This window comes from Colius striatus, chromosome 15 (assembly GCF_028858725.1).
Source record: "Colius striatus isolate bColStr4 chromosome 15, bColStr4.1.hap1, whole genome shotgun sequence".
Lineage (NCBI taxonomy): Eukaryota > Metazoa > Chordata > Aves > Coliiformes > Coliidae > Colius > Colius striatus.
The window spans coordinates 3,724,821-3,749,599 of record NC_084773.1 but is presented as its reverse complement, the minus strand read 5'-3'; the positions used below and the strand labels follow the sequence as shown (position 1 = coordinate 3,749,599).

General features: G+C 46.7%; 1 protein-coding gene across 4 annotated transcripts in view; it reads left to right on the top strand.

The window, feature by feature from the left end:
• The first annotated feature begins 1,502 nt into the window (after nt 1–1,502).
• The window catches only part of PHF2 (PHD finger protein 2), an 87,320-nt gene continuing 64,043 nt past the window's right edge, over nt 1,503–24,779 (top strand). Inside the window, exons 1-2 of one of the 4 annotated variants that reach the window (XM_062008482.1) lie at nt 1,503–1,578; nt 1,964–2,156. In XM_062008482.1, the coding sequence (XP_061864466.1) occupies nt 2,059–2,156 (98 nt within the window). In that variant the 5' untranslated portion in view covers nt 1,503–1,578; nt 1,964–2,058. Of the gene's footprint in view, nt 1,579–1,835; nt 2,157–24,779 lie in introns of those variants that run through there. The other 3 variants (XM_062008480.1, XM_062008481.1, XM_062008483.1) reach the window with 3 other exon arrangements.

Below are 24,779 nucleotides of genomic sequence, written 5' to 3'. Positions count from 1 at the left end.
AGATGCACCTGACATTGCTGAGCAGTGAATGGACTCTGCAAAGATGAGTACACCTCCCATGATGGTTCCCAAGCCCTTCCTCCTCATCCTGCTTAGCTCCCTAGATTTGCTCTTCTACTTTCTGGTTGAAACTCCAAGCAATTCAAATCACGATAGATCAATTCAAGCTCAGAAGCCGTCGGGCCTTTAGAGGGCAGGTTCTTACACCTCGCAGTGTGATGAGGAAAACAGGCCCTTTGTGCATCTTGAGACATTCAAAACAACTGAGTCACGATTTAAAATCCAGGCCTGTAACCTTCCTGCCCATTACCACACCTCTAGCTATGTCAGAAATTTAATTCCACTCCCATAAACATCCATGGTGGACCAGAGCGTGCCCCTTCTGATGCTTGTTCAAAGGCAGCTCTGCACGAGCACCGGCTGGAAGTCACCTCTGTGGCATGGAAATTCAGTGGGCAAGGCAAATAATTTTGACAGCCCCTCTTCAGTTATCCCAGGCAGCTTCTGCCTGTACTGATGGTGTGTATCTCTGTAGAACAACCTAGCAGTGAAGCCATTTGCCCCCTTGAATTTCCTTTGTCCTCCACAGGTGATTTCTGAGGATTTTTGCAGGCTGATGAAAAATGGAATGTCCATTTTCTCTTTTTGTTCTAAGACAAAGAGAAGTTTTTATCCCCCCTCCTCAAACGTGCTAGATTTGAGATGCTGAATCCCTTGTAACTAGAATGAAAATCACAACCCGGGTGGGATTCCCTCTGTATGTGCTTCGTAGGGAGACCTTGTGCTTCTCAGGACGCCTGCCAGTGGCTATCAAAGACCCTTGGGACACAAATGGCCCCAGGACACCCCACAGTACAGCCTTGTCAACAGCCTTCTGAGTCGGGGTGTTGAGAGGGAGTAAAGTTCTGCATCCTCAGTCTCAGTTCCAACTCAAGGGTTCTTTTTTTTGCCATCAGAGCCACTGCCTGTGGGGAAGCCGGTGTCTGTGGGGATGTGCAGCCTGGGGCTACACGGGTGTTATGTGCCCCCTGGCACTCAGCACCCTCCTGCTTCCCTCGGGTCCCTCATGGCCACCAGGTATTTCTTTTCTCTTTGGTGTATCCGCCGTGCTTGTGACACAGAAAGTTTCTGGGTAACTTTAAAAGTAGTAGAATAACTCTACCAACTCAAAAGAAGGTCAGATTTTTTTTTTCCTCGGTGTTAGTCAGCAGCAGTTTCTCACCCCTTACCCACCGCCACCGCCGGGACACCCGACCCGCGGGGCCCTGTCGCTGCTGAAGGGGCCGCTGGCACCCACGGCAGTTGCCATCGGCCAGCGGGGCCCCGGGGCTTGGCTCGGCAAGCTCCCCCCGCCGCCAGACGCGGGACGGGGGGCGTGGGGGACATTCAGAGCCGCCCCCGCGGGTCCCGCCACCGCCCGAGCCAGGGTTGAGGGGAGATCCAGAGCCGCCTTCCAACGACCCTCCCGGCCGCGGGGCGGTCCCCACGCCCCCGGCCGCGCCGAGCCCCCGCGGGCCGCGCTCACCCGGCCGCTCCGCCGGCCCCGGCCGAGGAAACACTGCGATGTTGCGAGCTGACGTAAGGGGATGACAAGGAAAGGGCTACATTTCGGAGTGTTTGTGAAAAGCCTCGGTACTGTACTGTCACCAGGGGGCACGCAATAGAATGCATTTCGCCAAACATTTTGAATAATAATCATTTAACAACAACAACAACAAAAAAAGCCCCAGTCCGGTCGGCGCTCGCAGAGCCGAAGGAACCATGCGGCCAAACTTTGGGAAGCCCTTTATTATTTTTCTGACATTGCTCGCCCGCCCTTGAGGAGCCGTAATTGCATTATCTGATTCTTTTTTTTCCCCCCTTTTTTTTTTCCCTCCCTCCTTCCCCCCCCTTCCCTTCTCCCCCCCACCACCCCCACCCCCCCTTCTCCTCGACATCGCAAATTGGCCGTCGGTTCGGGCAGGAGCAGCCGCCGGAGCGACCCCGCGGCAGGAGCCGCCGCCAGCCCCGCTCGCCCCGCTCCTCCGGGCGTCCAGCCTTGTTTTGAAGGGAGCTAACATGGCGACGGTGCCCGTCTATTGCATCTGTAGGCTGCCCTACGACGTAACCCGCTTCATGATCGAGTGCGATGCCTGCAAGGACTGGTTTCACGGCAGGTAACACAAAGAGCTCGGGCCTTCCCCCCCCTGTCGCCGCGGTCCCGCCGCCCTCCGCCGCCTTTTCTCCGCCGGGCAGCGCGGGGAGCGGAGCCGCCGCCGTGTGCAGTTTTCCAACAGGCCTTTTTGGAGAGGAGGAGGAGGAGGAGCCACTCTGCCCCCGTCTCCCGCTCGCTCTCTCCCCGTTGTATTTTTGTGTGTGTGTGTTTTGTTTTGTAAATTCTGCCGGGTTCCCCGCACAAAGCTTCCCCCCCCCCACCGCCGGGGCTCCGGTGTCACCGGGGTGCGGGGGCCATTGTGCTTTGCCTGGGGAGGGGATGGCTCCCGCCGGCCGGCGGGGCGATGGAGCGCGGCGGCGGGCGCTCGGGGCCGGGATGCCGGCGTCCCGCACCGCCCTGCCCCGGCCCCACGCCGCTCCCGCAGCGGCGCGGGCCCCGTGGCGGCGGGGGATCCGGCGGCGGCACGCCCGGGGGCCGGGGAAGGGCAGCGGGGAGCGCGGGGCCGCGGCGGCGGAAGACGGGGCTCCGCCGCCCTGTCACCGGGCGCGGCGGGCGCCGGGCCGAGCCCTCCCGGCCGGGGAGGATTCCGGGCACCCCCCCCCCAAACCCGCTCCGTGCTCCGCGGGCCCCCGGGGCGGCGGGCGCGGGGAGGAGCGGGGCGGAGGGGCCGCCGCGGCGTTTCCCAGCTGACAGGGCTGCCATCGCCGCGCCGGCCCTGCGGCTTAACCCTTGGCGGGGCGGGCCGAGGGCTGCGCGGAGCGCGGCGGGGCCCGGCTCGGCGCCCGCGCTGGCGCAGGGGCGGCGGGCGGGGGAAGCCCCTCCGCGCCGGGAGCCGGGCGGGGCGGGCGAACGCGCCTGCCCTGCGGCGGGGAAGACCCCGCTCGCCCAGAGCCCGCCCCTGAGCCTGGGCACGGCACCCCCGCCCCGCGGGGCCCTCCGCCGCCGCGCCGCACGCCGGCCTCCTCCCCGGCGGCGCGGGCAGGGGGTTTGGGGGGGGCTGCCCCGACCGCCCCGGGCCGGGCCTGCCGCCGCCACCGGAGCGCCCGAGGCCGGGGCCTGCCGTAGCGGCGGCCGCCGGGGCGGGGGAAGCGGCGGGCGGCGGCGGGGAGGGGGAGCCCGGAGCCCGAGCAGGGCGGGCCGGGGCGGAGTACTCTTCTTTTCGGCTCGTTTCTCCCCAAACCGCCCAGCCGGAGCGCCGGGGCGGCAGACAATGGGAGGGTGCCCGCGCTGGAGTTAAGGCGGCCGGGCGTAACTTCAGAAGCGTGTGTGGTTATTTTCTTCCTCTGTGAGAAACGGGGAAGTCGGCGGCTGCGAAGCCGAGAACCTGAAAATTCACCTAATTAGCCGGGAAGCCGCTTCAGCTGCGCCCTGCGGACGCGCGCGGGGCCGGCGAGCTGCGGCGGGCGAGGGCGAGGTGTGGCGGCGCGGGGGCTGCCGGCCACGGGCAGCTCACAGCCCGCGGACCGCGTCTGCTCGCCTGGCCGGCACCGCGCTCACCGCAGGGAGGGGAAGCGAAGGGCTGGCAGTCATCGGCCCGGGTGTGATGAAGGAGGAGGATGGAGGGTTACCGGCCTCGCAGCAGTTCTCCTTGAGTGATAAAAAGTGTAAAGAGTGAAATTAAAATCTAGTAAATCACCTGGATGAGCGCTTTTTATGACAGGTATTCGGTAAGGGGAAACTGTGACTCTTTCAACCAGCTCCGATAACTGCCTCAAAATAGCTGATGGAGGAAGTGAAGGCAAGAGGCACTGCCCTTGCGGTTCACAGGTGTCTGAGTAGGCTCTGGGTCAGCTGCAGATCTTCCCCCAAACTACCCCTGCACTCAGAAGAATGCTGTTAAAGAAACTTCACAGTGGCATTAAAAGTGAATTTCCAGCATTAATTTAAAACCTGGACAGAAATATGAAGCAAAATCCTGAAGTTAAATAATTCTAGTGCCAGTGTTGATGGTGGGGTGCTCTGCAGCCATGGCTCTGGATGTGAGGTTTGAGGAGTGCACTGGCCTGTGTGGATGAAGACTTGGGCAGAGATGACAAGGTGAGGCTGATTTAGAGGCTGAAGAGAAGCTTCAAAGTGTTGTGTGCTTGAAACTTGGCAAACTTAAGAACATGAAAAAAGTGAAGATTTTCATGCAAAGTGGTGATGAGTAGGTTTGTGAAAAGGTAAACAGCAGAAGGAATTAAGGTGCCTGCATATGGTCATGAATTTCGATTAAATGTGGTGAAAAGAGATTTCTTGTAACTGATCAAGAAAAGGATCATTTTATGGGCAGCTCAGGGGCAATATTGCACTCAGGCATAGGTATTTCCTTGTTGGTACATATAGGGATGGGATGGAACAGTAGTTCTGTTGCAGGGTGTTGTAACCTGTTTGCTCAGCTCATAGTAGCATCCAGAGATGGATTTTAAAGTAAATTGAGAAGGAGATTTTTCACCACATCAAAACTTAGGGTAATTGTATTGGAGAAGTTTGTGAGTGACTTAAAAGACACCTTATTTATGTCCCCGTTTTCTTAGAGTTATACAAATGAATAAATAATTCAACAAAGAAATGTGAAAATCAGGATTTAGTTGTGTAAAGTAGGCCTGTCTCTCCTGGACACTCAAAGCACTCGTAGTGCTTATGTAGAATCTGTACTGCAACCAAAACCAGGCAAGTATGCAAAGCTTCATGCAGTTAAGGGGGGTTGCCCGGGTGTTTAATGCTTTAATCCTACTTGTGTTCCTTTTTAACATGACACAGTGTGCATTTCAGGACAAATAGTGTCATTCCTGTTTTGGTTTTGTAGAAGTGGATCAGATATTTTCAGGCTTCCTTTCTGACAGTGGTTTCCAAATGTCTGAGGAAGAACTGCTTTTCGTGGTTGCGTTCACATGGCAGCTGTAGTCTCTCTTGCCTCTGAGGCTGGGAAACGTCCCTGCGTCAATTTCAGTAGTCCTGATGGTCAATTTCTACTGTGAAAGCATCGCATGTATGTCAAACTTACATAATGAGGTTTAGAAGTTGGAAGTGAGGAGATGGAGCCATCAGCACGTCAGATGAGTGCTCTCCAAACTGAGTCTGGAGGACTCAGCCATGTGCTGACGTGCCACTGACTGCAGTTTGGAAATCACTGCTCCGTATTCCTCCCCCATGCCAGTGCCAGAGCGATGGATCTGGGATTCTCCAGGGCTTTTACATGTCACTGTTGGTTTTTATTACCTTTGCCAGCGAGGATTTCTCTGGTGTTGTGATGTTTAAGCTTTCCTTAGAGATTGCTACTTACTCCTAAGGAGCACCCGGGTGGTCCCTCAGTGCCGGATCTGAGCTCCCTGTGGTGGGGAAGGCGCTTGCTGCTCTGGCCCAGGCTCCTGTCATTGCTGCAGTCTCAGGCCTGCATGCAGTGAAGTGGCTGCACTGATACACATCCCCTATAAGTTTCTTTTGATAGCAAAGGTGATGTGTCCGTGTTGGTTTTGCAGGTCTGTAGCCTTTGGCAATCTTGCCTGGGTGGTGTTGCTAGTCTATAGGAAGAACGAGTAAAGAGCTTGTCATTGTTAGCTCTGTTCCTTTCTTTCTGAGCCTCTGTGTTAACGACTCCAAGTGTTACCCATCACTGGAGACCCTTAGACACTTTGTGAAGTGTGTTGAGCTATGAGCCACCAGTATGTTCCCAGGATGCTGCTTGTGACTTCTCATCAGATTGGGTTTCAATCATGTCTGTGCTTTCCGTTTGCCAGTGCAGCTCAAGACAAGCAGCTTCAAGCTCTGTCTGGAGAGGGTGGAGATCTTCTAGGCAAAGGGAAAAAAATGCTAAAGCAGACACTAAAGTTGTTTGATTCCTCTTTTTGTGAAGACCATACATTCTTTGATGTGGCAGCTTAGTCTAATGAAATCACACACACCTCCACTGCTCCCGACCCTTTGCTGTAAAAAGCCAGCCTTTCTGCTCTGTGCTTCCCTGGCTCCTCCATCATTCTGCTGTGGTTTATGTGTGCCATGTCCTTGCCTTTGGGGTCCTTTCCTGCTGAGGTAGTGGGTGAAGCTGCGTGTTTTTGGGAGCTGCCTGCCTGAGGGACATCCTCTGCTCCTCAGTGCCTTTGCTGCAGCTGGAAGCAGCCAGGGTGGGTTTGCTGAGGGGCTGGGATGTAAACTGCTGAGGGCTGGAAGAAGTCTTATCTCACAACAGATCTCTATGTCTCCCATCAGTTATGGGAGCATTACAGAACCGAATAGCCAAGGCAAGGCAAGTCCTTCTGTGCAAATTTGTTTGACTAGAAATCTGTACCGGGTTATTTAGCACAGCTGCAGCTGGAGGAAGGTAAATTATTTATTTTCTCTGCAGTGGATATTTTGTTACCCCTTCTTATAAGGTGCACCTGGTGTTGGAGGATGGGATCATACAACCACCCGCTAAACAAAACAACAACTAGTTTTCCGTTTATTTTTCTACCGCAAGTGTATTTAAACTTTGATACTTTATTGCCCCAGGAGTAGCTGAACTGAGTAACTTGGTAAAATGACAAAAGACTTAGTTACCTGAAAGTAGCTCAAGCAGTTACCATAGCAGCGTGAAGTGGTGACGGGTGTTAATCAAGGTGCCTCAAGGCACAGGATGAGCTCAGGCCAGGTTAAGAAAAGCACTTGTCTGTTACATTGCACAACTGAAACCCCTCTGTGGGGGCAGATTTTATTCTGCTGGAATGTTCAGCATTGTCCCTTTTAAAAATAGGTCTGGCTTTGCACGGCAGTGTCTAGTTGCTGTCTTTTACACAGGCTTGTCACCAGCTGTGGCTGAATTTGGACATTTGGGTAAAATTTTAAGATGAGGATAATCCTAAAAATACAGTTCTGTTTGCTTTACTATTATCACAGCAGAGGGAGTTACTGAGGTTAATTGTACCGTGCACAGAATGATTTCCTTTAGTGTGTGGAGTTCAGGTAGGAACAAGGTATGCTGAGTTTTTGCAATAACTAAATATTGAAGATTACTTCAAGTTTTTGGGATGAGTTAGTCAACATTGCAGCCTCTGTTACATTGGGAGATTGACCAGAGCAGCTATCTTGAACAAGTCCTGTTAATACCTGTACCAGAAAGCTTTCCCTTGTGCTCTATTCCAGCAACAAAAAGAAAAGACAGGTTGTTCAGACATTATTTTCTAGAGCCCACAAAGCACACTCATTATTCTGGGTAAAGTGTCCATGTGGAGACTTCAGTGAATATTGTTTGCCTTAGAAGGGAAATGATCCAAACAAACCAAAACACTTATTTATTTCTTTAAAAATCGGTTGTTAGTGTGGAATGGGAAGATTTGCACTTAAAACTATTAAAATCCTTCTTGTCCTCAGGTTGAAATCGCTGTCATTTAATTCTTCCTTTCAATAGCATAGCTTTATTTATTCTGTAGGTTGAAAGCTGCTCAGAGAACTTAAGTTTTTTTTAATCTCACTTTCGTTTTATGTGAGTTTTAATATGACTTTTAATTGTCCAGGGCTGCATAGAGGTAGAAATATGTGGCAGGCCTGTCCAGGTGCTGATGCTGGGTTTGTTGCCTTGTACTATGGTGTAACCCCACAGTCATTGTTAATACCAACTTCCAGAGCATCAAGAGTCTGTCCGGATGGTGAAGTGAGTCGGGGTTGCATGTTGCCCAGCACTGTTGTGTTCTTCATCCTTTGGCATGGCTGAATAAACCTCTTGTCTTACCACTTCACATCCATTTGCGCTCTGAGAAAGAGCCTGAGCTTTGGAATGGAAAGTATGTCAGAGTTTTAGTGTGCAATTAAAACTTTGAGTTGACCTCAGAAGGGTCTTGGGCTGTTGCAAGATCAATCACAGCTGCAAGAATACTTTGCAAGTGTTTTCTAGAAGTATAACCTCAATTTGTGTAGATTTCCAAATGCAAAGTGTTATCTGCAGTTCCATCTTGCGGGGAAAATATGCCAGAGGGTTGGAAACCTGTATTTGGAATAAATTGAAGCAGTCAAATTCTTATCAAAACCAGAAGTTTGTGTAGAATTTGAGGTCTAGCCTTACCTTTTCCATGCTGGAATTGGCATCACTATTAGCTCCAGGTTTATAATGCTGGCATGTCTTGTATTTAAACTTGCTTGTTAGAAGACCCCAAGGTTTCAGTTTGAAAAAAGTGGTTAACTGAGACATTGAGTTTAGTTGTGAAAAGAACTGATTGCTCCAGTTTATGCCAATAGCAATTTAGGTATCATGAGTGCTTATCTAGCCTGGAAATCAAAGTTTTGATGTGTCAGCTCAGAAATTGTGGAATTATTCTCTGAAGTAAGGTATACTTTAGAAAATCCAAGTCTAAATAATGCAGTGGACAGTAGCATGGGAAGAACTGGCCTAGAAGTGTATTGTCTGGTGCACTGATACCTGAGAGTAAGGACAGATCACAGGAGGACCTTGCATATAAAGGTTCTTTTAATTTCAGAGAGTTTTACCCAGACTTTACCTCTGAGAGGATAAAACATTATGAATATTTAGCACAATTCGTGTTTAATTAAAAAAGGGAAAACTTTGAAGAAGAGTGTGAATTAACAAGTGCTCTTCGGCAGCCTGAACCTTCAGCTCAAATGCATTTTGTGAGCAGCCCTGCAAGCACCCAGCTACCTGTTCAGTTCAGTGATAGCAGGGCTGCAGCCTTACCAGTTGCTGCCTTTTTAATCAGGAAAGTTAAAGCAACATCAGAACAAAGTAAGCAGTTCTGCAAGCCAAGTGAGACATGGTCAGCCAGTGCTTTTTCCTTACCGATGAATAGCTCTGTAGGAAGGACACAGATAAAAATGTCTTGAAACAAATGATCAAAGCGGCATCACTATGTATGGGGAGAAACTGGTGAAGAGAGAAAGTGTTCTGCAATCACTGTAAGGCTTTCCAAAACCCATAATCTGTAATATTACCTTATTACAATTTCTTCTTTCTGATGAATATGCATTTTACAGTAGTAGTGAAGTACATTTACACCAAAAGCTAAGGGCGTTTCTGCAGGGGAGAGCTGTCTCCTGTATGGCAGCCTGTAATAATGCAAGCGTGGGCTTCAGCTGAGGGGTAGTTTGTACCATTGCACAAGGGCTCTCAGTAAATACTTTGTTCCTAGAGCTGTGCAACCAGCACGAGTTTAAAGTCTGCCTTGGCCTGAGTTGGTGTGACGCTCTGGGAGTGCAGTGTGGGCATGTGCTGGGGCTGCACCGGGCTGTGCTCCCTGCATGAGCGTGAGTAAGCTGCCGGGGCCACCAGCCTTTTGTCCAGCCTGAACACAGCATCCTTTCACTGCTGAACCCAAACCATCTTCTCTGCTCACAGCTTTACAGCAAAGTCCTATTACACTTCAAAAACATATTCGAATGCTGGGTCATGGCAAGTACAAAAACCAGCTGCTGGTGTTATACTCATTACAGTATTGTTGTGACGAACAACACTCTGTCAGTAACTTTCTCCCTGTAATTACTTATTTTCCCATTTGCCAGAAATTTGTGTGTCTAAAATATTTTACAGTTTCTCAAAGCATTGTATTAAACTGGGTTTTGTGACATTAAAAGTATCCCATCAAGCTGCACTGTAGCAGCACTGAAGGCTTTTTCATTCTGTAGGTGAGCTGAGTCCTTGAAATCAACTGGTTTTTTTTTCAGAGTAACCATTTTCTGCATCTTATCTGTGGCTGGGAACACCATGATGTGGGTGTATATTAGAAGATCTTACTTGCTGAGTGATATGAATAGTAATTCCTTTCTAGATTTTTAGGTGACAACAATAAGCCAGCACACAATCTATTTTAGGGCGTTATGCACAGTCTATTTTTAGGCTGTTACCTGACTGTTACATCTAAGTACCTTCCATAGAGAATGTATTGGCAATAGCAAGATTTTTAGCAAGTGTCACAAAATCTCTCATATGAACTCGTTGCTGAGGGATTTGTCCCCTACTCCAGAGTAGCTCAGCCCTTTCTGGGGAGGGCTGTCCAAGGGACAGTCCTGTCCCCATCACTGCAGTGGTATGATCAGACTGCAACATCTCCTGCATTGCTCCAGTGCTTGCTTGGTGCTCACCAGAGCTGGATTCCCAGCCCAGGGTGTATCTAGGACACCAAGGGACAGTTTTCTCCTGGTCTCTGAGAGTGCAAACCCCTCTTTGTTGTGCTCTCCTGACCCTTGGTATAGCTGCTGGAAGAGCTGACAACGTGTGAAGGATATTCAGCCAGCAGTCCGTGGAGGAGTTCCTCCCTTCGCTTCCCTCCCTGGCACATCCCCCAAAAACTCCTTCTCCAGATGAGGCCATGGCTTAGTAATGTACTTACAGACCTGAGCAAATGTGAAGAAACTGAGTTTCATTCAGTGTTTCATGTGCTTAAAGTTTCAGAGTGAACTGGTCTAGGCCTGTGTTGGGATATTCAGCAATTTTGAGGCTTCATCCATTAGTTTGAGCAGGTATTTGAGATGAGCAGAAAGTTAAGCAACAGCGTTTTGTGATAGGAAAAAGAATATTAGAGTTGTAAAAACAAACATATTTTAAATTTTCCTCTTTGCAATTGTTAATCTGATGATCTAGAACTGCATGAGAGCAGCTGGAGCTATGGTTGCCTTTTTGTTTTTATTGAGTTGCTTGTGGCTTTTGTTGCATTCTCCTCTTTTACCAAAGAGACGCTACATTTACACCCAGTGAGAGCGTTTGTCCTGGAAATTTTCATCTGGCAGACTGAAAGGATGTAACAAGTGCAAAAAAAGGAGCTATATCTGCTAGAAGGCATTAGTTATGATTTTTTGTTAAACCTCTTTTTTTTGCTGTTAACATCTCGATGGAAGGTGACGACAACGGGAAAAGTGGCAGGAACGTTGTTCCGATGTCATATGTGCCATTTATTCCTCTGAAAAAGCTGGATTTTATAGGACCACATTATAATGATTAAAAAAAAAAAACCCAAACCCTGACTAATGCCTACTCATTAATTTAAAACAATGATCTTCTTGTGCTCATTTGGTATGGTGACACCGTATCAACACTTTGTGGGGACAGCAGAGTGATCTTGCTTGACCCGAGCTGACGATATCTTTGCATTTGAGAGATTTGCATGTGGAGCACAAATGATTGTCTGAGCCCGGCACAGCCCTCTGCCTTCCCATGGAAGGGACAACAAAGACTGCAAATGGTTTTCATTATGGTTTTTGATGGATGCAGAGTAATGTGGCAGCACATGAAAGAGCCAGTGATCATTACATAGGAATACAGTCACCATAGCCAGAATATAGACATTTAATCCCTTCTGTTGAATATCTCACTGGAGTCTCTGGATCAGGGCAGGAGGGAGAGGCCAAAGGGCATACATACCTCTGCTGCTTGGCCTGTGTCTGAGCAAGGAGAGTGTCTGGGTCCATTTGTGAAGTTCTTTTTCCCTGTTGGTGAACACTAAATATCCTTAAATACAGTTGCTAAGGAATGAGGAGTTAGAATGTATCCAGTGTCCTTTAATTTTTTTTAGCTAAAAGGTGCAGTTTATTGGCTGGGTTTAGTCAGGAGCAGGACCACTTGGAACATCCAGCTCCTTGCAGACTATGAACTCATATCCAAGCAATATTTCTGGTAGAAGGAAGACTGCTGTTGTGGTGAGGAATCCTGCTGTGTACCTGAATGAATACCATTTGAGCTAAGAGTGGCAAGCGTGTAGCGCTATGGAGTCTTTTTTCCATGGTCACTTCAGAAATGTCTCAGAAGCAGCAAGACCCACAGGATGATCAAATAACCTAAGGCTGCTTTCTCACTTGGCAAAGTCTAACTAGAAAAGAAGTCCACAGGCAACCTCAGCTCACTCGTCTCTGACCATTGTGTATGAAACATTAAAGTTTATACTTTACACTTGGTTGCTGATTAGGGATTAATCATTCTAAAGACTTGACTACTTGCCAGTCTGGAGCTTTACTATTGAAATCTGTAAAGATGGTGGAGAGCATTAGAGAAGATCTGAGAAAGATGAGGATGCCATTGCCTTACAGCTGAACATGAGACTTCTGTTCTACAGTTAGTGGGTTTGCTCTTGCTTAGATGGTTATGGACATCTTGAAACATTCAGGCTTGTTCTGAGCCAATCCTGTGAACTGACAGATTTTAATGCCAAAATGGCTGAACTCTTATGTACGTCATCAGCCAAATTTGGGGATTTTTTTGCATCGGAACAATCACAGCAGCCAAATGAATACACATCTTACTCTGGAGGAAAAGTCAGCAAATCCACTAGAGAGTTGTCTCGATGGTTTATTGTTTCACTATTGGAAAAATCACCTACATTTCCAGTTTAAGTTTGCTATTTTCAGTTCCCAGGTGTTATCATATCTGATTATTTTGTTAGTTGAGGTGAATAGGTGCCTCTTTGACAGTCATTTTCTTTTTCTATCAACATTTGGATGTCCTTCTGCTAAGAGAATCACCTTCTTTAATTGTGAGATGATATAATTGTTTGTTTGAGTTCTGCTGAGAAAGTCATTCTTTTCTTCTTCAGTCCAAGAGAAGTGCTCAATTTTCTAGTTACATACTGAGACCTTTTAATTTTTGACCATACTTCAGTGAGTGTTTTTCACATATCTTCCACTCAACAATAGTGTTTACCATTTGCTTTGTCTGTATTTGGTTATTAAGCATAAACATCAAATGTTTGTTACCTGCATTAATCTGATACAGAAGGCAAACAGAAGTTTATTAGTTATTTTTTTAATCAACTGAGCTCCACCACTGGCTTTCTGCCTTTTGGATTAGCTCCTGGCTAACATGGGAAAACTGTGCTCTGAGTTCATGGAAGGAAAATCCTTCTGCAATATGGTGAACTCACGCTGGTAAGTCAGAGTATTTAAGAGTGAAATCACTTGTCATTGAAGGCTTGGGTTGTGTTTAGTCACAACTGTGGTGTCATAGCAGAGCTACAACCCTATGGCATGTGGTGGCTGTTGGCCATGGGAGCAGCACATCATCAGTTCTGCAGGGAAGCTCAGTGTTTCTGTCAGGCTGAGGAGGACTCCAGAGCCATGCCCAACTCTCTGCTTTTTTCAGGTGTGAAATAGTGTGGCAGTTGGAGAAAATGAGTTACTGTTACTGCTCCAAGGGTTCACATTCTCTAGTTAATCTGGCCTGATGTTTTAAGAGAGGGTAAAACTTGATGCTAAGACTTCAGAATACAGCAGGGCCTTGACCAGTGCTGTTGGAGGATAGTCCTTGTTGAGGATTCCTTGCCCTGCCAAGAGCATGCAAGTGAAATGCCTTTGGAAAACTTGCTGGATTTGTTAGAGTGCTGTGTAAGCAATTCTAAAAGAATTAAGAGAAATGATGTATGTAGCTTCTTCAGAGCCTTCAATAAGAAGCAGAGCAGAGCATGTGTCCTGATGTCTCCTGCCTTCTGCACTGACTTGGTCTCCCAGCCCACGCTTTATAAACACCATCAGAAACAGAAAAGGGTTTTTTGTCTGCAGCTGCTTTCCCCCCATCAGCATCATTCCCACTCCCCTGCAGTTTTACTCTCACATCTTCAGTCTCAGATTGCTAAAGGCGTTGCTATCTCCATTGACACATGCTTGTTCCTTCCACAGCACCTATAGCTGTCCTTGCCAGAGGCCATGGAGGTGGAGCAGTGCTGGCGTGAGAGCCAACAGTGTTGGTACAACTGCTCATGAGGACTCAGTAGATAACATGCTACCCTTGGAGTCAGCCTGGGCCCAATGCTCAGTGCCATGCCAGGAGGGGCTGTACTGGGCAGGGATCCTCCATAGGGAGCAGGAGGCTGGTGGTGTGGCCATAGTCATGCATAGGATGCTTTGCAGGGATTTGACCAGACTGAGTTTTGTAACACTAAACCCTGTTTTCATGCAAAAGCCTAAAAATTTATTTTGGGTAAAAGTTACACATTTTTTCCCTGTTTTCCTTGGTTCTTCAGTATTTTCATCTGCTGTTGCAGGGCGCCTGGGGTTGCAGTTGGAATGCACGGTATGATGCAGCCCTACCCTGACGTGCTGCAGCTGACACTGTTTTGTAGAACTGTGGAGCGTAAAGATACTCTGGATTTAAAGTTGCTGTGTAAATTGTAAGAGTCAGAACGCTGTGTTAAGGACTTGACACATATTTGTGGACTTACTGGTCAAACTTGGAGATTAATGTAGAAGGCAGAAGGATGGGAGTACACTATTTCATTACTGGCTCTGCTTCTTTCCTCTCAAGTCTTTGTCAAATGGGTTAACACCTCTGTGGCTGAGACTGGTTTGACTCTCTCTCATGCACACACATTAACCAATACATTAATATTTTAAATGTAATACATAGCATAATGAAGAAAATGAATAGTTTCTCACTGGAAGAGGAAGGACTGTGAAAGTTGTTCTGGAAGGCAGGATCAGAAGAGGAGCATGAAGGTCTGGGAGCAATGCCGTGGGCTGTGCTTGCTGCATTTCCCATCCTGATGGCTGGCTGACCGCTTGAGTTACCTCTGAATAGCAATTTGCTCTTACAGGTGGATATGCCCTTGGCTCCCCTTCTGCCTTGCCCTGACTGACACTGTGTGGGAGGTATGCATCAACGGCCAGTGCAGTAGTTCTATTTCATAGAAGCCCAGCAAACTTGCAATTGTACAGAGTCTTCCTCTATTTTCTGGTATCTTAAGGAAATGATTTCTTTAAGGCAGAATACTGCACTCCTTTGCAGCTTGGCAGTGATATGGTGTAGCAGATAAGTGGCAATCCACTGTGATTTTCCTGAGTGTCAGAGTATTTAGCTCTTGTTGTACACGCTGTTGGAATCAACAAATCCGTGTACAAGTTGTGGTTTCTGGGATGCTGCTGTCAGAAATGCGGGTGATGCCGTTTGCTCGCTCTTCTGGAAGCTTTTGGGGTTTCATTTTGAGTTTCGTTTTTTCTCAGTGGAAGTCACCTTGTTTTACTTCTAACGTAACTCAAAGGCTTGGTTTTGATCAGCTGTGTTTTCCTCCTGCGCGTTTGCTGCTCACCGTAACTGAAAAGAACCACGTGAGCTGGTTTGCAGGTGCTGTGAGTTTATTCTTTCGATTTTCAAGCTGATGTAGCCCCTTGTCCTTGTCGGTACTGTGGGTATTACTGTAAAGCAGATGTTTGTGTTTCAGCTTCGCTTTTGATGTTTGCAAGCTGTACCATGTATGGAGTAGGAAAGAAAACTGGTGCCTGTAGGGTGGCTATGGTAGGCATTCACAGAAGCCATAGGTTCGGATGTGCAGAGCAGTAGTGAAGAAGTGCTGCGAAGCTCAGTCCCACAGCAAATTTGCTGCTGGGAGGGTGCTCTGGTCCCATTTACAAACTGGAGCTCTTAACTCACATGAGCGACACGAAACAGTCAAGGACAGCTGGAGCATTGGGACACAGTCAGAGTGTGTGCTTGGCTGTGGTGGCCCTGGATGCCCTCCCTGCCTGGCCAGGGCCCATCCCATGGGTGAGCACTGGCCGTTTGCAGAGGGTAAGAGAGGGAGTGTAGCTTAACAAGCAGCCTAGAGAGATAAATAAAGCTGTTACACTGTTTGTGTAACTCATCTGCAAGATAGCTACCAGGCTGCTCGCCAACTCTGCAACTGCTTGAGTCCTATATAAAATTTATATCACTTTTTTATAATACTGCTAGATTTTTTTTTCCATGTTAAATACACTGAAATGAAGTCATTGCTGAAATGAAATTACTTCAATACTACTTGAAAAATACTTCAAGGTCTGGAGTAAGCTGTAGTTGGGAGTTGTTGCCTTATGCTTCCAAAGGAAAGCACAGTAAGGAAACAATTGATTCAGGATAGGAGTTGTAGCCAGAGATGCTTTTTCTCATTATGTTTAAGAAATGACAAGCTAAGCCCTTGAAGTTTTTAATTCATCAAGCCTATATTTTTTCCTTGGAGGCTTCTTCAGGGAGAGGCTGACAATTGGTTTTTGTTTGGTTGGTTTTTTTGTTTGCTTGTGTATATTTTTTTTAGGAGGCAGAACGAGCAGAGTCATCATTTTAATGCTTTGGTAAAAGAAGTTTTTCACAAATACTGAGCACTTGCCACAAATGCTATTCAGAATAATTCTTTCTGCATTTTCATGATGGGAGAATGGTGAATGGTGTTAGGCAGAAACTTAGACTAGAAGGAGGTGTTTCTGGGCAGTGCTTAAAACTGAATTTAGCAGCAAGTGGGAACCTATTATGTCTTCAGAGCCCATCTGACTGCTGATGGTCACAGCCTAAACTTGCTGGCTGCTGCTGCTTTTTCTTTGTTCTGTCTGAATTTGGGGTTTCTCTGCCTCCTCTGAAATTCCCCTGAAAGACAAGCGGTTTGCTTTGAATGCAGCCCACGGCTGCAGGGCGTGCGGCGGGGCAGCCTCAGCTGCACTGGCCCTCTGCCCTCCCACCAAAGCCCTGGCCAGATGCCTGCCAGAGCCACAGGCTCCCGCCCCAGCCTGGCTCATGCCACAGGTCTTCAAGGGGACAGAATTTTCATGGCAAGTGTTACAGCCGTTTCAGGGAATGCATCTTAGAGGAACCCAGCTTACATGAGCTGGAAGCCTTTGCTCTTTAGGTAAGGTTTTCCCTGCGAGGACAGCAAGGCTGAGCTCTAGTTTTGTGTTGATGAGCCATGAAAGCAGCTAAACAATATTAACACTTTATGTTGTGTTTGTAAAAAGGCACAAAAACTCTCTGGAGAAAAAGAGAGAATGTATTACTTCCCATATAATAAGTAGCTTTGGAAACAAGTGCCATTGGTGACAGTTTGCATCTCCCTACTCTCTTTTTGTAAATGAGTTCCAGTGAATGTTCTGTCTTTATGTGTGCAACACAATTTTGAATTTATCATTTTTGGATTATAATTTTAAAAGCATAATGTCAAATATAAAGTTAACTGTGCTCAGGAATACGTGTCACAAGGAAAACGATACTTCATCTAAGACTTTGCAGCAGCAATGGCTGAGCCTCAATACCACGTGCAAAGTGATGTAGACCCAGAGGCTCGTGGTAAAGGGAAGTCTGCTTCACAAATAGCGTGCAGGAAGTGTTTCTCGATTTGCAGACATCTGAATCAGCTGAAGCAAACAGCAATTCACAGCAGCACAACACTGCACCCTTCACAACGTGCAGTCCCCGAGCACAGTCGCTGACTGAATGTTGGTGTGTGGTTTAGATCCTGTTACTGCTCCTTCCCTCGTTCAGAATAGTGTGCTCTTAAGAAATATTATGGGGTTCCCATGAGATTTGGGACCAAACTAGTTGCAAAAATGTGCAGTTAGCCATTCCTAACACATTTGGAGTAGTTGGAAAACAGGCTAAAAATTGCAGGAGACTGTGACGTGTGTTTCCTGTTGGACATGAAATAGTGACTCCCTCATTATTCACTAGTAATGGCATCATATGAAACACAAGGAAACCAATTTTATAGTTTAACTTTGAATGTTTTTGCTAATATTTGATTTAAAACTTACTTTTCAAACTTATAAATGTTTTGTTCTTTTAAATGACACAAACTCACAAAAGATTTGATAAGGAGAGAGAAGAAAAGCATCATCTTAAATGCTTCTAGTTCGGCTGTTTGAGTGCAACCTAATAACCACTTTTGAAGCTTATCTTTGGCTTTCCACTCAGACTACCGAAAATGTTACAAGGTTGTGTCTATTCTGGCTAGCCAAGACAGGCTTTTGCAGCAATGTCCAAAAGACAGTGAAACAAAGAGATTAAAAAACACCCCCAAAAACCCGAGGAGTAGATTGGCACATGGAGGAATGAGGAGTAGGGAGTTTTGATTTTGTGTTGCTTAGAGCTTCATTAAGATACTATTTAATTATGTCCATTTTGCCTGAATGAAAGTTGGGAAGCTTTGTTTGCTGGTTTGGGTTTTCTCATGTTTGAGGTGTAAGTAGGGGAGTGCTGGTAGCAGCCCAAGCTGGGAGCCGTGGTCTTGGCTGCAAGGCAGGTCTGCTGCTGCCCGGCACCGTCTTTGCCATCCTGGGCAGTTTGCCACGTGTTTCCCAGAAAAGGACCTGGGAACGTGGTTCCATTTAAAATGCCTGGTTAAAACAAATTCAGATACTTGGTGAGTTGTGAATTCTTTCTTCCCTGTGTTCAAAGGAGCTTTGGGTTTGTCAGGTATCTTGCCTAGAGCCTTGAAAACCCCTTTCTGCTTCTTGCTGCTTCTTTGGTTTAGCTTACCTTTCAGTTTAGGCAAGCTTGCCTTACAGAGTATTTGTGTGTTACCTTGGCATTTTGTTTGAACTTCAGTTTTACACAGCATGCATGATTTTCAGAAGTGTTTGATATTGCCTTGCCCCTGTGCTATGTTCCGTGTTGGGTCCCTCACTCCAAGGGGGATGTTGAGGTGCTGAAGCGTGTCCAGAGAGGAGCAGTGAAACCCGAGAATTCTGATGGGGAGCAGCTGAGGGCCCTGGAGCATGGAGAAGAGGAGTCCGAGGGGAGACCTTGCTCTCAGCAACTCCCTGACTGTGGCTGAGAGCTGGAGTGATCTCTGCTCCCAAGCTACAAATTACAGGACAAGAGGAAATGGGCTCAAGTTGTGCCATGGAAGGTTTAGATTGGAGATTAGGGAAAATTTCTTCCCCAAAAGGTTGTCAAGCCCTGGAATGGGCTGCCCAGGGCTGTGATGGAGTCCCCATCCTGGAGGGATTCCAAAGCCGTGTAGCTGAGGTGCTGAGGAACATGGGTTAGTGATGAGTCTGGCAGTGCTGAGTTACTGTTTGTACTCCATGGTCTTAAAGATCTTTGCCAACCTCAACACTCCTGTGATTCTGTGAGCAGCTACCAGACCAACATCTCCTTCTGGCTTTTGGTTAGACCACCCCGTGTTGACAGTTTTGTAAATCCCACCACCTGTCTTCCTTGGTTAAAATGAGCACGATCCTGCCTTGGCAAACAGGGATCCCCACCTTTGCAGTCCCATCTGCATTCCAGCTGTGTTTCTCACATCAGTAAGCTCCAGCTCTTCTCTGTGTCATGAGAGCAATGCTGTGTGTTTGCCGAGTCAGGCTCTAAGGCTTCATCCCAAAATAGAGCTTAAAAGAACAATTTTGTAAAATTTCATGTTAATTTGTAGTGAGTTCATTTTCTAGGAATCACTTACACAACCCCTGAGAGCTTGCCCTGCTATAGGGCCTAATGGGCTGCTGATTTCTGCAAGGCATGGTGTCTTTGGGTAAGATACTGTTGTGAAAGCTGTAACCGAGAACTTAATGCAACTTGTGTTGATACGGGATGTGGGTGCTCTGAACTTGCTGATGCACAACGATAAACCCCAAACGATGCAGCACACAGAAGGAATCCGCTCAGCAAGCGGTGCCTTGGGATCTGTTTCAGTAAACAGAGGTTCTGCTGAAGACAAGAGGGAGAAAAGGGGCCCCAGGTTCAAGCACCATTGACTGATCCATTACCATCAACCTATTGTGTCATACAACTCATAAAAGTGAAATCGATCCCTGTGCAGACCAGGAGGGACACCAGGAGTACCAGTTAGCCAGTGAAGTGTGTACATTCAGGATAGAATTACCAGGTGGAGTAAATCATTATCAGTCCACGGCCATAAAGGACACTACTTCATTTTATACCAGCCCAACAATTAGTCTGAATGCCAGATCCTAGGAAGCATATTTGGTTTATGCCTCTGGATAGCACAAATATTATTGCCTTGTTATCCATCATTCTGAGACATGTATCCTATCTGCTGTGTCGAGGGAGATGTACCATCTCCATGATGGCTATCTTCAGCCCATGAGACAGGGCAGAGCATTGTGTGGACAGAAGGATCCAATATTGTCACACTGGTTAATCATTGTCGAGGTGAGTTGGCCAGAATTGCAGAGAACCACACGGGAAAGACATTCAGAGTGCAGCACGGATGTAATCGTATGCATTTAAAGCTGATTTACCATCCTGAAGTAGGCACAAAGCGTGATAAAGCTGTAATTAGATCATTTGAATTTTAGTGTTAATCTTTTGAAACATGTATTTGAAGTGCTGGAAGCTAATCAGGTAAAGATACAAGAGCAGATTACACAACTCAGAGACAGAAATAGTCAAGAATGGTTTGGGGGGGTTCTGTTAATAATTTATCATTCTTAAATTGTATTGCTGTTAGTTTGGGTATAGTAAATATGACAGGTAAAATCAGCCCCTTCCCTTCTTCTCTCCTTGTTATACCATCAGTTCGTTGTTGAGCATTACAGTTGGGCTCAAATTGTTTGCTGTGCAAAACAGAGCATGAAAAAGTAATGTCAGGGCACTGTCAGGACTGCTGAGTGTTCATAAATATATAGATATTCAAAAAGAAATACACAGGAGTGGTAGTGTGAGTGACAATGAAGCCCATCCAAATGTTCATGTGTATTTTTGGTGAGACCTTCATATAACAATGCCTGAGCAAATCACTGGAGTTACCTCAGATTTCCAATCAAGCTCTGAAAATGGACGTCACAATTAAAGCAGATCAAACACACGCAGTACTCAAAACTGTATCCATGCCTATTTTGGTACCAGTGGTTATTGTTGTGCAAAGCTAATGATGTTGCCCGGGGCTTTGTTGCTGTTTAGTTGATTTGTAATGTGTTTATTTGCATTTATCTGTAGTTTAGTCATGGAGGTGTATCCTGCATCTCCAGTGTGCTGTCGCAGTGTGAATGACTGTGTGTGATACACAGAAGGAGCAGGTCCTCGATGCGGTGGGCTGGTTGCTAGAAGGAATGTGGCAGGCCCCACCTTTTTAAAATAGCAGGTCCCTGTGTGTGCTACAGAGGTTGGTGGCTGCTGGAAAAATGAGCATTTGGTGATGGACTTGGCAAAGTAAAATGGTCCTTTTTCGAGGGTCATGTTTGTGCACAAGTGCTTGTGAAAACAGTCCTCTGGGCTTGGAGAGGAAATGTTCCTTCTGAGCCTTTTGAATGGTTTCTTCAGAGGGCAGAGCAGCAATGACAGTCATCAGTTGTTTTATTTTAAAGTATTTATGTAGCCTCAGTGACTGAAGTACTAAAAACACAGACACAATGGACCTCCCATGTAGATGTTTAATCCAGAAGATCATACACCAGTGTAACTTCAGCAGCAAAATTACTCATACGCTGCTCTGTATAAATGAGCCTTCAGCTGGTGTACAGAGAGGCAAAGACATCATTGAATTTCAGTAAGCTTAAAAACATCTGATTAAAATGTATTTCCCCTCTTCAGAGCTTGATTACTTGGAAACCTACCTTTACCAATGCAAATCTAAGTGCAGATGTGTTTATCCAGGTTGAAATCCAAACCTAGTTTGTTACCTGTGCGCTGGAAATTATCCAAACTCTTTTTTAGGAGTGGGAGAAAACCCAGTTTCTTCTCTGATTCTTGATTTAGACAGCACAGAGGTTTTCTCATAAACTATCCACAGAAACATACAATTATTCCCCAAAAAAGAAAACAAGAGTGAGAAGGATCAGCCTGAGGCACAGCTTTTCGCCACTGAAAATGTGGGTGTTGAAGATCCTGGAGCAGCAGGGCAGTTTGTCACAAGGAGAGGTTTGTCTCATGGTTTTCAGCTGTGCACAGGGAGCAGGAACACATGCAGGCTTGTAACCACCTGGGAAAGTCCTCCTTGTTCCTCCTTCCTCCTCTTGCACACCCCTAGCTTGTGATGCAGAGCAAGTGAGGTGTGTTTAACATTGGGTAACAGAGCTTTCTGTAGGCAGCCAGAGGTTGAGTGGTGGCACTGGCTGCCCAGAGCTCCTTGCCAAGCCAAGGTACAGGCAGGGGAAGGGTTCTGGAAGGGTTTGCATAGGGACAGCAGGGATTGGGATAGGAAATGAAACAAGCAAAGGGAAGGAGAAAGATACAGACTTGGTTTTTAAAGGATACAGATGGCTACAGCTGACTTCAATGCAGCTGGGCTGATGAATGTTAGCTGAAGGTGTGAGCCGTGTGCCTTTCAAAGGAAACAAGTGTTGAGAGAACACAAGTTTTTCACTGCAAACAGTTGGATTTGTCTATTAATTTTCTTTTAAGTTCTCTTGGTCATTAGGCAGTAAAGTTACTTGCTCTCAGCTTTATTGAAGGGCTAACAGTGCAGATGTGAAGAAGGTAGGGGACTGAGCAACTTAAGCACTTGCTGGGTCTCTTGCTGGCTTGTGGGAGGACAGTAATGTACTAGTGTAAACCTTCCATCCACCCTGACTGCCCCCATCTCACTGTGGTGGAATGCCTGCCTGCCCTGAGACTGAAAGCAGGAGTAAATGGCAACCCCCCACATTGACACAGGCGTCCCCAGTGAGAGGGTGTTGCCAGGACCCTGTTGTTGGTAGCCCTCCTCCAGCTGAGCTGTGTCGCAGGCAGTTTCGTGCTGCCATGCTCTCAGTGTGAGGGAACGATGTTGCTCCAAGTACTGTGCCTCTTGGAGGACAAGTTACAAACTGGAAAATTGCTGAGGGACCTACCTGATTGCAGATGTGAGTTTATAATAGGCCAGTGTTACAGATATTTTAGTAAGCTGTGGATGTTGCCTGGCTGGTTTCCCTGTGGAGACAGGATATGGTTGCAGTAGCATTTGCAGTAATGTTCTTATTGGAAGGAGAAATGAAATGACAGTGTCATGGCAAGACTTGCAGGTGATTTATAAAGATTTTACATAATGGTTTATTTTCTGATATGTATGTGCTTAGTTTTGAAAGTTAATTCCTGGAGTCTCAGAGGGCAAGAAATAAGGAATACATTTCACAAAGTGATACTTACATTGTTTTATGTTGCAGTGCTGCATTTCAGGGGAAATGGATGAGTTCACTTGGCTTATCTGAACCCAGCTCCCACTCCTCAGCTCTTGGTTTTAGCCCAGCTTTTGATGTCTCTTCTGCCTTGTGTCCTTGAGGGCAACCCAGGGGCTCTCCTAGGAAGGTGACCTCAGCGACTGGTGAGGTGGCATATAGAGATACTTCTCAACTTTGAATCTGGCAAAGAAAACCTGAGGCTGAAAGAAAGCATCATTCACAATGCTGCCTGCTGCTGTGGTGGGCTCCAGCCTTCCAGCACTCCCTCAGAGCAGTCTTTCTCTGGTGTTGGCTGTGGGTGGTCTGTGGGGTCTTGCATACCTTGTGGCCAAACAGCTGGAAGTGTCCATTCTCCTCACCCAGCGTGGATGTGTGATGTGCTGTATTAAACCTTGAAACTATGACCTTGGTCTGTGGGGTCTCAGGAAACTGAACCCTGTGGTATCAATGATTTTTGGGCCTCTCACTTTCCGCTTTGGAGAATACATTTGTCACTGGCATGTACCAGGTCTAGGTAGGCCACTTAACAGTATGATGCTGGCAGAGATTTTCCTTGTGCAGGAGCTTCAGATTGCTGTGATCTAGAAACCTTATTTGTTTCTTTTTGATTGATTTCCCTTTTCCCAAGATATGTAATATTTAATTTATACAACAATACTGGTTTGTTTTTGCTGAGGAACAAAAGGCACTCGCTAATAATAGACACTTTTCTGAAGCAGTTTTGACCTGTGGTCAAGCAGAAGGTGTCCTATTAGTGAAAAAGAATGAAGGCTAAATTGCAGTGCTTCTCTGTGGAGAACAGTTTATGCTGGTTTTGTTACGTGGCTGTAATACAAGACTGTTTTGGGACTAACTTTTGTATGGGCTGCATCCCGGAGTTTTTTATGGAGTGGTGGTAAATAGCAGAGGTGACACGTTGGGTGAGGAAGAGCTGAGACACTAATATCACAGAACTGTGCTGATCATACAATAAAGCAAGGATGCATTTTTCTCCCCAAGACAATTCCCTTTCCAGCCCCCTTCTGCACTGGACAGAATTTAGCCTGTGGTTTCCAACATGTAGGTGAAAATGAGTACATTGCTATTATTTTTTGTTTACCATTGCACTTGACTCTTGGGGTCTCTTAGACTCTTTCATCACTTGATTATTTGCAGCTGATAAATAATGTTTTGTTTTGATTGACCCAGCACCTGATTTTGTGTAGCAGTTTTGAGGTGTGTGCAGAGATAGGGCGTTTGTAGCTATCTGGAGATTTCTCTCTGTAGCCTGGTAGTGAAGGAGAAAGAGTAAAGGACTATTTCATGCTTGAGTCCACTTTGTTTTATTGCCACTAAAATGGCAAAGAATTTGAATCCAGATTCAGCCCCAGGACCAGCACTCAGCTTGAAAATTACTTCAATGGGAAAACTACAATATTTACCTCATTTGGTTTTTAAGAATCAACCACCAAGAAACTTTGTGCAAGGAGCAAGGTAAGAGGCTTCTATTAGGATGACAGGTTTGAAGGCATTATGCTAGTAAGGCGAACATCAGACTAGTCTGTGCAGTAAACTGGTGACAAGCACCAAAGCTGTATCTTTGTTAAAGAGTGTGAAGCTGCTGTTTTCCTCAGGACAAGGCAGAAAGGGTTGACTATCGTGTGAAATGGCTGCTGGTGCATGACATAACCTGTCCTTGAAAGAGGCTCAGTCTTTCCTTCTCTGTATGCAACAGAAATGCTCTTTGGATTCTGGGGCAAAATGCTCTACTTCAAACATATTGGCTCTCTCAAAACTGTTTTCTTGAGTGACTTCCCATGCTCCTGTCTGCTCTGGCGCTCTTGGGAGCTCAGTTGTCTCTGCTCGAGCTAAATGCATGTGGCAGGGCATAGTTTCAAGTCTTTCA